A 14303-nucleotide genomic window follows, 5' to 3' on the forward strand; every position below is an offset into this window, starting at 1 on the left:
TTCCTGTCTGGGGATGGTTGTGCAACGTAGCTGGCCAAGTATCCGGCAGTCATGAGCCGAGCAGTTGTCCAGCCACGGAACGGTGAAGTCGCCTGTTTGTGACCTAGACATCTACCTTAATCTTAACTTGTCTATAATTTAAATGTATCATCTTATTGCGTTAGTCAAGAAGCAGATAAATTGCTAAATCGCAAATTGGGTTTGTTTAATATTTTGTTAACTGCTTTGAACTGGTTTCTTTTGTAATCCTATGTATTTACGTTTTATATTCGAACAGATTATTCTGTGAAGGGGTCCAGAGGCTTCACCAGACTGTAAAAGGGGTCCATGGCATAAAAAAAGTTAAGAACCACTGCTCCAGAAGGAAGGGATTTTCTATAGAGGGTGGAAGTAAGTGGGAGTGAATCGTCAGGGTGGGGTAGACAAGAAATCAGAAAGCCCAAAGCTCTCACGGAATGTGGTGAAATGCATCAGAGGTTATGTATGCCCACACCCAGATTTAATTTAGTTTATTCTCATTGCTCCGGATGACGAAGAGATATTTACTTTTTAAAGTCCTATTATTGCCAAGGCAGAGTCTGAATTACTCAGCCTTTAGCAATTTAAGATAGGAGCGAGAGCTGAGAGAAAGAGTGGAGAGGCAAGAGAGGTAGAGTGGAAAAGGGGGAGAGTGAAGAAGAGTAAAGAGGGAGAAAAGCAGAGAGGCGAGAGAGGGAGGGGCAGAGAGAGGGTGAGGGGAGGGAGTGAGAAGGAAGAGTGGGTGAGAATGTGAGTGGGAGAAAGGGGAAGGAGAGAGGCGGTGAGGAGGTGAAGAAAAGGCAGAGAAGGACAGGAGGAAGAGGGGAGGAGAGAGGAGGCAAGGGAGTGACAGAGGGGGAGGAGAGAGGAAGAAAAAGAGGGAAGTGAGAGAGAGAAATAGAAGGAGAGGGCAATGGTGAGCCTGTGGATTATCATCAATTAGAGGACCCCGTGATGCTGTGCCGGTTGTATCCTGTAATTTTGGCTGCACTACTGATTTCAACAGGTAAGGTTTGTTTTTGGACTTGCCTTTTGCCAGGTTCAGTCTTATAGGCCCTTCAGCCCACTATCAATACTGACCCACCTAAACCGGTCCCATATCTCAGCACTGAACCCATACTCATCTGTGACGTAGCCGTTCTAACACTGGTTTGGAAAATTCTCTGTCTTGTGTGACTTTGTCATCCCACCCCCTTAGTCAGCACGGTCCAGTCTCTAATCTCCCCTCGCCCACCCTCCACATTAGAGAATCCCCTCTGACATCCTTTCTAGCCCTTCATGCCAAAGTCACCTGTCTGGTTGTGGACAAGCCTACTCTATGGAAACTGTATCCTACAAACTTGCTGGTGGTAGTGGAGACCATTGAATCTGTGCTGGATTACAGAGAGATCCCACTGCAGCAGCAGATTTCCATGTCTCACACCCCAGCATGTGAATCTGTACTTTATGTAGTAAATGGCAGGATCATGAGGTGAATTACCATACTGAGAGATCTTGGGGTGCAGGTCCACAGCTCCCTGAGAGTGGCTGTTAAGGAACGTGTCCTGTATCTTGCCTTTGTCAGTTGGGGATGAGTACAAACACAGGGAAGTCACATTGCAGTTGTATTGAATTTGGTGTGTTGTGTGCAGTTCTGGTCACTCCACTACAGTGGGGTTTGGGGGCTTTGGAGATGCAGAAGAGGTCCACCAGGATGTTGCCCGGATTAGAGGACATGAGCTATAAGGAGAGGTTGAACAAAGTTGGGTTGTTTTCTCCAGAGAGTCAGAGGATGAGACAAGGCCTAGGAGCAGAACTGGGCCATTTGGCCCATTGAATAGCCCCTCCATTTGATCAACGCTGATTTATTTCCCCTCTCATCCCCATTCTCTTGCCTTCTCTCTGTCACCTTTGACTCTCTGGTGATCTACGAACCCATCAAACTCCGTTTTAAGCAGACCCAATGACTTAGCCACCACCATCTGTGAAGATGAATAACTCTGATTCATCACTCTCCGGTTCAAGAAATTCCCCCTAATCTCTGTTCTAAAGGAACGTACTTGAATTCTTAGGCTCTGCTCTCTGGTGCTTGGCTTCCTCATTATAGGAAAAACCTCCCCTTATCTGCTCTATATAGGCCTTTCAGTATTGGATAACTTTCACAGAGGGAGACCTGATAGAGGTTTATAAGATTATGAGAGATAGAGTAAATGGTCACTAACTTTTTCCCCTAGGGGAAGAAGTATCTGATATCAGAGAGCATGTACTTAAGATGAGAGGTGATAGTTTAAAAGAGATATGTGGGGCAAATTTTATTTTTAAGCAGAGTGATTGGTCCCTGGAATGACCTGCCAGAGGTGGTGCAGGAGGCAGAGATGACAGTGATGTTTTTATCTTCTACAGGCATGTAAACAGTGAGGAATGGAGAGAGATTCTATGTGTGGACAGATGGGATTAGATTAAACTGGAGTCATGCTCAGCGGTTTGGCGCCGGTCACGCTTGAGGAGGCTCACACTGCCCTGGTGTTATTGGATGGCCGAACTTGGAGTATTGGGTACAGTTCTGGTCACCGAATTATAGGAAAGATGTCAACAAAATAGAGAGAGTACAGAGAAGATTTACTAGAATGTTACCTGGGTTTCAGCACTTAAGTTACAGGGAAAGATTGAACAAGTTAGGTCTTTATTCTTTGGAGCGTAGAAGGCTGAGGGGGGACTTGATAGAGGTATTTAAAATGATGAGGGGGATAGATAGAGTTGACGTGGATAGGCTTTTTCCATTGAGAGAACAGGAGATTCAAACAATAGGACATGAGTGCCAAACATTTAAGGGTAACACGAGGGTCAATTTCTTTACTCAGAATAGTAGCTGTGTGGAATGAGCTTCCAGTAGAAGTTGTAGAGGCAGGATCGGTATTGTCATTTAATTGGATAGGTATATGGACAGGAAAGGAATGGAGGGTTATGGGCTGAGTGTGGGTTAGTGGGATTAGGAGAGAGTAAGCGTTCAGCACAGACTAGAAGGCCTGTTTCCATGCTGTAATTGTTATATGGTTATATGATGGGAGATGGACAAGGCTCCTAGCTCCATCCCAACCTGACCTCAGTTTGGCCAAAACAGGACGCAGCACCACACATTACTTCCAAAATTAACCCCACATCTACATCTGTAACCCCTCTGGCCACCATATCCCTCCCCATTTCTGCAACCCTACTGGTTCCTACATCAGTCCTTGTCCCTATAATCCCCTCCAGCCCTACACTCCCCCCTGCTTCTGTATAAAACTCCATCCCCTAAACTCTTCCCTGTTATCACCTTTAGCCCCTATACCCCTCCCTGTGTCTGTAATCCCCTCTAGTTCCAACACCCCTTCCTGACTCAGACATTCTGCCAGTCCCTCCACACCTCCCCTTCTCTGTGACTCCTCCAGCATCTATGCCCCACCCTGTTTCTGTTATCCCTACGAGCCCCTACAACCCTTCTTATCTTTGGAACACCATCCATCCTATATTCCTTCCCAGTCTATGTGACCTCACCAGCCACTACACTCTTTACTGTCTCTGTAAATCCCTCCGGCTGCTATACCCTCCCCATATCAGTAAAAGCCTCCGTCCCTTACATCCTTCCCTGTCTCTGTGATTCCCTTTCCCCATCTCTGCAAACCCCTCAGGTCCCTGTGCCCCTCCTTGACAGTGCAACCCCCCCACTCCAAGCACTACACTCCTCTCCATCTCTGTGATCCTCCCCAGCCCTTACACCCCTCCTCTTCTCTGTATGCCCTCCAGTCATATACTATTCCCTGTCTCTATAACTGTCTCAGGCCCTACACACCACCCCTTCTCTATGACTCCCTCTGGCCCCTCCACCCCTCCCCGTCTCTGTGACCCCTCTGGTCCCTACAACGCTCCCCAACCATATAACCCTCTAGCCCCAACTCCCCTCCCCATCTTTGTGAACCTTCTGCCCCCTACACCCCTCCCCATCTCTGTGACGCCTCTGGCCCCTACACCTCTCCCCATCTCTGTGAACCCTTGGGCCCCTAATCCCCTCCCCGTCTCTGTGAACCCTCTGGCCCCTACACCCCTCCCCATCTCTGTGACCCCTCTGGCCCCTACACCCCTCTCCATCCCTGTGACCCCTCTGGCCCCTACACCCCTCCCCGTCTCTGTGAACCCTCTGGCCCCTACACCCCTCCCCATCTCTGTGAACCCTCTGGCCCCTACACCCCTCCCCATCTCTGTGAACCCTCTGGCCCCTACACCCCTCCCCGTCTCTGTGAACCCTTTGGCCCCTACACCTCTCCCCATCTCTGTGAACCCTCTGGCCCCTACACCCCTCCCTGTCTCTGTGAACCCTCTGGCTCCTACACCCCTCCCCGTCTCTGTGAACCCTCTGGCCCCTACACCCCTCCCCATCTCTGTGACCCCTCTGGCCCCAACACCCCTCTCCATCCCTGTGACCCCTCTGGCCCCTAAACCCCTCCACGTCTCTGTGAACCCTCTGGCCCCTACACCCTCCCCATCTCTGTGACCCTATGGCTCCTACACCCCTCCCCGTCTCTGTGACCCTCTGGCCCCTACACCCCTCCCTGTCTCTGTGAACCCTCTGGCCCCTACACCCCTCCCCATCTCTGTGACCCTCTGGCTCCTACACCCCTCCCCATCTCTGTGAACCCTCTGGCCCCTACACCCCTCCCCGTCTCTGTGACCCTCTGGTCCCTACAACCCTCCCCAACCATGTAACCCTCTAGCCCCAACTCCCCTCCCCATCTTTGTGAACCTTCTGCCCCCTACACCCCTCCCCATCTCTGTGACGCCTCTGGCCCCTACACCTCTCCCCATCTCTGTGAACCCTTGGGCCCCTAATCCCCTCCCCGTCTCTGTGAACCCTCTGGCCCCTACACCCCTCCCCATCTCTGTGACCCCTCTGGCCCCTACACCCCTCTCCATCCCTGTGACCCCTCTGGCCCCTACACCCCTCCCCGTCTCTGTGAACCCTCTGGCCCCTACACCCCTCCCCGTCTCTGTGAACCCTTTGGCCCCTACACCTCTCCCCATCTCTGTGAACCCTCTGGCCCCTACATCCCTCCCTGTCTCTGTGAACCCTCTGGCTCCTACACCCCTCCCCGTCTCTGTGAACCCTCTTGCCCCTACACCCCTCCCCATCTCTGTGACCCTCTGGCCCCTACACCCCTCCCCGTCTCTGTGACCCTCTGGCTCCTACGCCCCTCCCCGTCTCTGTGACCCTTTGGCCCCTACACCCCTCCCCGTCTCTGTGACCCTCTGGCCCCTACACCCCTCCCTGTCTCTGTGACCCTCTGGCTCCTACACCCCTCCCAGTCTCTGTGAACCCTCTGGCCCCTACACCCCTCCCCATCTCTGTGACCCTCTGGCTCCTACACCCCTCCCCGTCTCTGTGAACCCTCTGGCCCCTACACCCCTCCCCATCTCTGTGACCCTCTGGCCCCTACACCCCTCCCCATCTCTGTGAACCCTCTGGCTCCTACACCCCTCCCCATCTCTGTGAACCCTCTGGCCCCTACACCCCTCCCCATCTCTGTGACCCTCTGGCCCCTACACCCCTCCCCGTCTCTGTGACCCTCTGGCTCCTACGCCCCTCCCTGTCTCTGTGACCCTCTGGCCCCTACACCCCTCCCCGTCTCTGTGACCCTCTGGCCCCTACACCCCTCCCCGTCTCTGTGAACCCTCTGGCCCCTACACCCCTCCCCGTCTCTGTGACCCTCTGGCCCCTACACCCCTCCCCGTCTCTGTGACCCTCTGGCTCCTACACCCCTCCCAGTCTCTGTGAACCCTCTGGCCCCTACACCCCTCCCCATCTCTGTGAACCTCTGGCTCCTACACCCCTCCCCGTCTCTGTGAACCCTCTGGCCCCTACACCCCTCCCCATCTCTGTGACCCTCTGGCTCCTACACCCCTCCCGGTCTCTGTGACCCTCTGGCCCCTACACCCCTCCCTGTCTCTGTGAACCCTCTGGCCCCTACACCCCTCCCCATCTCTGTGACCCTCTGGCTCCTACACCCCTCCCCATCTCTGTGAACCCTCTGGCCCCTACACCCCTCCCCGTCTCTGTGACCCTCTGGTCCCTACAACCCTCCCCAACCATGTAACCCTCTAGCCCCAACTCCCCTCCCCATCTTTGTGAACCTTCTGCCCCCTACACCCCTCCCCATCTCTGTGACGCCTCTGGCCCCTACACCTCTCCCCATCTCTGTGAACCCTTGGGCCCCTAATCCCCTCCCCATCTCTGTGAACCCTCTGGCCCCTACACCCCTCCCCATCTCTGTGACCCCTCTGGCCCCTACACCCCTCTCCATCCCTGTGACCCCTCTGGCCCCTACACCCCTCCCCGTCTCTGTGATCCCTTTGGCCCCTACACCTCTCCCCATCTCTGTGAACCCTCTGGCCCCTACATCCCTCCCTGTCTCTGTGAACCCTCTGGCTCCTACACCCCTCCCCGTCTCTGTGAACCCTCTGGCCCCTACACCCCTCCCCATCTCTGTGAACCCTCTGGCCCCTACACCTCTCCCCATCTCTGTGAACCCTCTGGCCCCTACACCCCTCCCCGTCTCTGTGAAACCTCTGGCTCCTACACCCCTCCCCGTCTCTGTGAACCCTCTGGCCCCTACACCCCTCCCCATCTCTGTGACCCCACTGGCCCCTACACCCCTCTCCATCCCTGTGACCCCTCTGGCCCCTACACCCCTCCCCGTCTCTGTGAACCCTCTGGCCCCTACACCCCTCCCCATCTCTGTGACCCTCTGGCTCCTACACCCCTCCCCGTCTCTGTGACACTCTGGCCCCTACACCCCTCCCTGTCTCTGTGAACCCTCTGGCCCCTACACCCCTCCCCATCTCTGTGACCCTCTGGCTCCTACACCCCTCCCCATCTCTGTGAGCCCTCTGGCCCCTACACCCCTCCCCGTCTCTGTGACCCTCTGGTCCCTACAACACTCCCCAACCATGTAACCCTCTAGCCCCAACTCCCCTCCCCATCTTTGTGAACCTTCTGCCCCCTACACCCCTCCCCATCTCTGTGACGCCTCTGGCCCCTACACCTCTCCCCATCTCTGTGAACCCTTGGGCCCCTAATCCCCTCCCCGTCTCTGTGAACCCTCTGGCCCCTACACCCATCCCCATCTCTGTGACCCCTCTGGCCCCTACACCCCTCTCCATCCCTGTGACCCCTCTGGCCCCTACACCCCTCCCCGTCTCTGTGACCCCTCTGGCCCCTACACCCCTCCCCATCTCTGTGAACCCTCTGGCCCCTACACCCCTCCCCATCTCTGTGAACCCTCTGGCCCCTACACCCCTCCCCGTCTCTGTGAACCCTTTGGCCCCTACACCTCTCCCCATCTCTGTGAACCCTCTGGCCCCTACACCCCTCCCTGTCTCTGTGAACCCTCTGGCTCCTACACCCCTCCCCGTCTCTGTGAACCCTCTGGCCCCTACACCCCTCCCCATCTCTGTGACCCCTCTGGCCCCTACACCCCTCTCCATCCCTGTGACCCCTCTGGCCCCTACACCCCTCCCCGTCTCTGTGAACCCTCTGGCCCCTACACCCCTCCCCATCTCTGTGACCCTCTGGCTCCTACACCCCTCCCCGTCTCTGTGACCCTCTGGCCCCTACACCCCTCCCTGTCTCTGTGAACCCTCTGGCCCCTACACCCCTCCCCGTCTCTGTGACCCTCTGGCTCCTACACCCCTCCCAGTCTCTGTGAACCCTCTGGCCCCTACACCCCTCCCCATCTCTGTGAACCCTCTGGCCCCTACACCCCTCCCCGTCTCTGTGACCCTCTGGCCCCTACTCCCCTCCCCGTCTCTGTGACCCTCTGGCCCCTACACCCCTCCCCGTCTCTGTGACCCTCTGGCTCCTACACCCCTCCCCGTCTCTGTGAACCCTCTGGCCCCTACACCCCTCCCCGTCTCTGTGACCCTCTGGCCCCTACTCCCCTCCCCGTCTCTGTGACCCTCTGGCCCCTACACCCCTCCCTGTCTCTGTGAACCCTCTGGCCCCTACACCCCTCCCCGTCTCTGTGACCCTCTGGCTCCTACACCCCTCCCAGTCTCTGTGAACCCTCTGGCCCCTACACCCCTCCCCATCTCTGTGACCCCTCTGGCCCCTACACCCCTCTCCATCCCTGTGACCCCTCTGGCCCCTACACCCCTCCCCGTCTCTGTGAACCCTCTGGCCCCTACACCCCTCCCCATCTCTGTGACCCTCTGGCTCCTACACCCCTCCCCGTCTCTGTGACCCTCTGGCCCCTACACCCCTCCCTGTCTCTGTGAACCCTCTGGCCCCTACACCCCTCCCCGTCTCTGTGACCCTCTGGCTCCTACACCCCTCCCAGTCTCTGTGAACCCTCTGGCCCCTACACCCCTCCCCATCTCTGTGAACCCTCTGGCCCCTACACCCCTCCCCGTCTCTGTGACCCTCTGGCCCCTACTCCCCTCCCCATCTCTGTGACCCCTCTGGCCCCTACACCCCTCTCCATCCCTGTGACCCCTCTGGCCCCTACACCCCTCCCCGTCTCTGTGAACCCTCTGGCCCCTACACCCCTCCCCATCTCTGTGACCCTCTGGCTCCTACACCCCTCCCCGTCTCTGTGACCCTCTGGCCCCTACACCCCTCCCTGTCTCTGTGAACCCTCTGGCCCCTACACCCCTCCCCGTCTCTGTGACCCTCTGGCTCCTACACCCCTCCCAGTCTCTGTGAACCCTCTGGCCCCTACACCCCTCCCCATCTCTGTGAACCCTCTGGCCCCTACACCCCTCCCCGTCTCTGTGACCCTCTGGCCCCTACTCCCCTCCCCGTCTCTGTGACCCTCTGGCCCCTACACCCCTCCCCGTCTCTGTGACCCTCTGGCTCCTACACCCCTCCCCGTCTCTGTGAACCCTCTGGCCCCTACACCCCTCCCCGTCTCTGTGACCCTCTGGCCCCTACTCCCCTCCCCGTCTCTGTGACCCTCTGGCCCCTACACCCCTCCCCATCTCTGTGAACCCTCTGGCCCCTACACCCCTCCCCGTCTCTGTGACCCTCTGGCTCCTACACCCCTCCCCGTCTCTGTGACCCTCTGGCCCCTACACCCCTCCCCATCTCTGTGACCCTCTGGCTCCTACACCCCTCCCAGTCTCTGTGAACCCTCTGGCTCCTACACCCCTCCCCGCCTCTGTGACCCTCTGGCTCCTACACCCCTCCCCGTCTCTGTGAACCCTCTGGCCCCTCCACCCCTCCCCATCTCTGTGAACCCTCTGGCCCCTACACCCCTCCCCGTCTCTGTGAACCCTCTGGCCCCTACACCCCTCCCTGTCTTTGTGAACCCTCTGGCCCCTACACCCCTCCCCGTCTCTGTGACCCTCTGGCTCCTACGCCCCTCCCCGTCTCTGTGAACCCTCTGGCCCCTACACGTCTCCCCGTCTCTGTGACCCTCTGGCTCCTACACCCCTCCCCATCTCTGTGACCCTCTGGCCCCTACACCCCTCCCCGTCTCTGTGACCCTCTGGCTCCTACACCCCTCCCCGTCTCTGTGAACCCTCTGGCCCCTACACCCCTCCCCATCTCTGTGAACCTCTGGCTCCTACACCCCTCCCCATCTCTGTGACCCTCTGGCACCTACACCCCTCCCCATCTCTGTGACCCTCTGGCCCCTACACCCCTCCCCATCTCTGTGACCCTCTGGCCCCTACACCCCTCTCCATCCCTGTGACCCCTCTGGCCCCTACACCCCTCCCCGTCTCTGTGAACCCTCTGGCCCCTACACCCCCCCCGTCTCTGTGACCCTCTGGCTCCTACACCCCTCCCCGTCTCTGTGAACCCTCTGGCCCCTACACCCCTCCCCATCTCTGTGACCACTCTGGCTCCTACACCCCTCCCCGTCTCTGTGAACCCTCTGGCCCCTACACCCCTCCCCGTCTCTGTGAACCCTCTGGCTCCTACACCCCTCCCCATCTCTGTGACCCTCTGGCTCCTACACCCCTCCCCGTCTCTGTGAACCCTCTGGCCCCTACGCCCCTCCCCGTCTCTGTGAACCCTCTGGCCCCTACACCCCTCCCCGTCTCTGTGACCCTCTGGCCCCTACTCCCCTCCCCGTCTCTGTGACCCTCTGGCCCCTACACCCCTCCCCGTCTCTGTGACCCTCTGGCTCCTACACCCCTCCCCGTCTCTGTGAACCCTCTGGCCCCTACACCCCTCCCCGTCTCTGTGACCCTCTGGCCCCTACTCCCCTCCCCGTCTCTGTGACCCTCTGGCCCCTACACCCCTCCCCATCTCTGTGAACCCTCTGGCCCCTACACCCCTCCCCGTCTCTGTGACCCTCTGGCTCCTACACCCCTCCCCGTCTCTGTGACCCTCTGGCCCCTACACCCCTCCCCATCTCTGTGACCCTCTGGCTCCTACACCCCTCCCAGTCTCTGTGAACCCTCTGGCTCCTACACCCCTCCCCGCCTCTGTGACCCTCTGGCTCCTACACCCCTCCCCGTCTCTGTGAACCCTCTGGCCCCTCCACCCCTCCCCATCTCTGTGAACCCTCTGGCCCCTACACCCCTCCCCGTCTCTGTGAACCCTCTGGCCCCTACACCCCTCCCTGTCTTTGTGAACCCTCTGGCCCCTACACCCCTCCCCGTCTCTGTGACCCTCTGGCTCCTACGCCCCTCCCCGTCTCTGTGAACCCTCTGGCCCCTACACGTCTCCCCGTCTCTGTGACCCTCTGGCTCCTACACCCCTCCCCATCTCTGTGACCCTCTGGCCCCTACACCCCTCCCCGTCTCTGTGACCCTCTGGCTCCTACACCCCTCCCCGTCTCTGTGAACCCTCTGGCCCCTACACCCCTCCCCATCTCTGTGAACCTCTGGCTCCTACACCCCTCCCCATCTCTGTGACCCTCTGGCACCTACACCCCTCCCCATCTCTGTGACCCTCTGGCCCCTACACCCCTCCCCATCTCTGTGACCCTCTGGCCCCTACATCCCTCTCCATCCCTGTGACCCCTCTGGCCCCTACACCCCTCCCCGTCTCTGTGAACCCTCTGGCCCCTACACCCCTCCCCATCTCTGTGACCCTCTGGCCCCTACACCCCTCCCCATCTCTGTGAACCCTCTGGCTCCTACACCCCTCCCCATCTCTGTGAACCCTCTGGCCCCTACACCCCTCCCCATCTCTGTGACCCTCTGGCCCCTACACCCCTCCCCGTCTCTGTGACCCTCTGGCTCCTACGCCCCTCCCCGTCTCTGTGACCCTCTGGCCCCTACACCCCTCCCCGTCTCTGTGACCCTCTGGCCCCTACACCCCCCCCGTCTCTGTGACCCTCTGGCTCCTACACCCCTCCCCGTCTCTGTGAACCCTCTGGCCCCTACACCCCTCCCCATCTCTGTGACCACTCTGGCTCCTACACCCCTCCCCGTCTCTGTGAACCCTCTGGCCCCTACACCCCTCCCCGTCTCTGTGAACCCTCTGGCTCCTACACCCCTCCCCATCTCTGTGACCCTCTGGCTCCTACACCCCTCCCCGTCTCTGTGAACCCTCTGGCCCCTACGCCCCTCCCCGTCTCTGTGACCCTCTGGCTCCTACACCCCTCCCTGTCTCTGTGAACCCTCTGGCCCCTACACCCCTTCCCATTTCTGTTATGCTGTGATTAACCAATGTTACTTAGTTTTGGTTGAGTTTAAAAATATCAAAGTGTTGAACCATTTTGTAATTCTGTGCAGGACAGGGTCAAAGGTATGCATGGCGTGGAACGTATACAGTATACTCAGTGTGAGTGTTATTTATTGAACACAATGTGGAAGAATGAATCAGGCTCTGACAGGTGGGAACAGAGATTATGGAATGTGGGCACGATGGGTTCAGGCTCAGCAGGCGGGCAGAGTTTGGCAGCTTGCTTCATGAAGTGAACGACTGCCGCCTGACAACCTGGTAGCTCGGGAGATTGTGAAGACAGAGAGCATGAGGAAGACTGACAGAGAATTGCAATCAGGTTCATTATCGCGAGCTTATCAGATGAAATATGCCGTTTACTGCAGCAATACAGTATAAAGATGTAAGTACAGCAATTAAAAACAAAATACTTAATTAGCACAAATGAAGTCATATTCATTAGTCATGGACCATTTAGAAATCTGATGGTGGAAGAAAGGAGCAGTTCCTGGATCACTGATTCACGGTCTTCACTCTCCTGGACCTCCTCATTGATGGCAGTAAATTGAGATGTATTTATCACACGCAGATCAACACATGCATCATTTGTTTCAGCAACAAACACCAAATGTTGTGCTAGGGGCAGAACAAAAGTGTTAACACACATTCTACCTCCAATATCGCATGGCCACAACAAAACAACAAGATTGAGCATGTACATATTCAGAAAGAGGATGTGCAGGGGCTTTTGGAAAGTTGGATAAGTCTCCAGGACGTGACGAGATGTACCCCGAGCTACTGTGGGAGGCGATGGAGGAGATTGCTGAGCCTCTACCGATGATCTTTGCATCGTCAATGGGGACGGGAGAGGTTCTGGAGGATTGGAGGGTGGTGGAAGTTGTTCCATTATTCAAGAAAGGAAGTAGAGATAGCCTGGGAAATTATAGACCAGTGAGTCTTACTTCAGTGGTTGGTAAATTGATGGAGAAGATCCTGAGAGGCAGGATTTATGAACAATTGGAGAGGCATAATATGACAAGGAATAGTCAGCATGGCTTTGTGAAAGGCAGATCATGTCTTACGAGCAAGGTATTTGACAAGGTACCCCATGCAAGGCTTATTGAGAAAGTCAGGAGGCATGGGATCCAAGGGGACATTGCTTTGTGGGCACAGAACTGACTTGCCCACAGAAGGCAAAGTGTGGTTGTAGACAGGTCATATTCTGTGTGGAGGTCGATCTCCAGTGGTGTATCTCAGGGATCTGTTCTGGGACCCCTACTCTGTGATTTTTATAAATGACCTGGTTGAAGAATTGGAGGGATGGGTTAGTAAATTTGCTGATGATACAAAGGTTGGAAGTGTTGTGGATAGTGTGGAGGGCTGTCAGAGTGGGACATTGATAAGATGCAAAACTGGGCTGAGAAGTGGCAGATGGAGTTCATCCTGGATAAGTGTGAGGTGGTTCATTTTGGTAAGTCAAATATGATGACGGAATATAATATTAATGGTAAGACTCTTGGCAGTGTGGAGGATCAGAGGGATCTTGGGATCAGAGTCCATAGGACGCTCAAAGCTGCTGCACAGGTTGACTCTATGGTTAAGAAAGCATATGGTTCATGGGACTTCATCAATCCTGGGATTGAGTTTAGGAGCCAAGAGGTAATGTTGCAGCTATATAGGACCCTGCTCAGACCCCACTTAGAGTACTGTTCTCATTTCTGGTCGCCTCACTATAAGAGGAATATGGAAACCATAGAAAGGGTGCAGAGGAGATTTTCAAGGATGTTGCTTGGATTGGGGAGCATGCCTTATGAGAATAAGTTGAGTGAACTCAGCCTTTTTCCCTTGGAGTGACGGAGGATGACAGGTAACCCGTTAGAGGTGTATAAGATGATGATAAGAATTGATCATGTGGGTAGTCAGAGGGCTTTTTCCAGGGCTGAAATGGCTAACACAAGATGGCACAGTTTTAAGGTGCCAGGCAGAAGGTACAGAGGAGATATCAGGGGTAAGTTTTTTATCCAGAGAGTGCTGAGTGCATGGAATGGCCTGCCGGCTACGGTGGTGGAGGCAGGTACAACAGGGTCTTTTAAGAGACTCCTGGACGAGCATATGGAGCTTAGTAAAGTAGAGTGCTATGGGTAACCCTAGGTAATTTCTCAGGTAAGGACATGATCGGCACAGCCACAGGGCCTTTGTTGTGCTGTAGGTTTTCTGTGGTTCTAACAGCAAAACACACCCATTTCCTCCCTCCCACCCAGCCAGCCCGGCTATCGTCTCTGTTCAGTCTTCAGTGCACTTGACCTCACTAACATTGGGCTTCCTACTTCCCCAATGAACTTAGGCCATTAAACCATAAGTCATAAGAGCAGATCTAGGCCATTTGGCCCATTGAGTCTCCTCTGTTATTTGATAATGCCTGTTCCATTTCCCTCTCAACTCCATTCTCCCACCTTCTATGCCATAACCTTTCACGCCCTGACTAATCATGAATGTATCAACCTTAGCCTTGAAGGCACCCATTTACCTGGCCTCCACAGCCACTTGTGAAAATGAATTCCACATATTCACCACCCTCTGGCCAAAGAAATTACTTCTCAGCTCCGTTCTGAATGGATGACCCTCTGTTCTGAGGCTGTGTCCTCTGGTCTTAGAC

General features: G+C 56.3%; 1 protein-coding gene across 4 annotated transcripts in view; it reads left to right on the forward strand.

Moving 5' to 3' along the window:
- The window catches only part of LOC132394382 (hepatic and glial cell adhesion molecule-like), a 65771-nt gene continuing 51468 nt past the window's right edge, over positions 1 to 14303 (forward strand). For 3 of the 4 annotated variants that reach the window (XM_059970488.1, XM_059970661.1, XM_059970743.1), the window contains exons 1-2: positions 1 to 82; positions 278 to 1024. In XM_059970488.1, the coding sequence (XP_059826471.1) occupies positions 973 to 1024 (52 nt within the window). In that variant the 5' untranslated portion in view covers positions 1 to 82; positions 278 to 972. Of the gene's footprint in view, positions 1025 to 14303 lie in introns of all 4 variants that reach the window. The other variant, XM_059970573.1, reaches the window with a different exon arrangement.

Source organism: Hypanus sabinus, chromosome 1, assembly GCF_030144855.1.
Source record: "Hypanus sabinus isolate sHypSab1 chromosome 1, sHypSab1.hap1, whole genome shotgun sequence".
Taxonomy (NCBI): domain Eukaryota; kingdom Metazoa; phylum Chordata; class Chondrichthyes; order Myliobatiformes; family Dasyatidae; genus Hypanus; species Hypanus sabinus.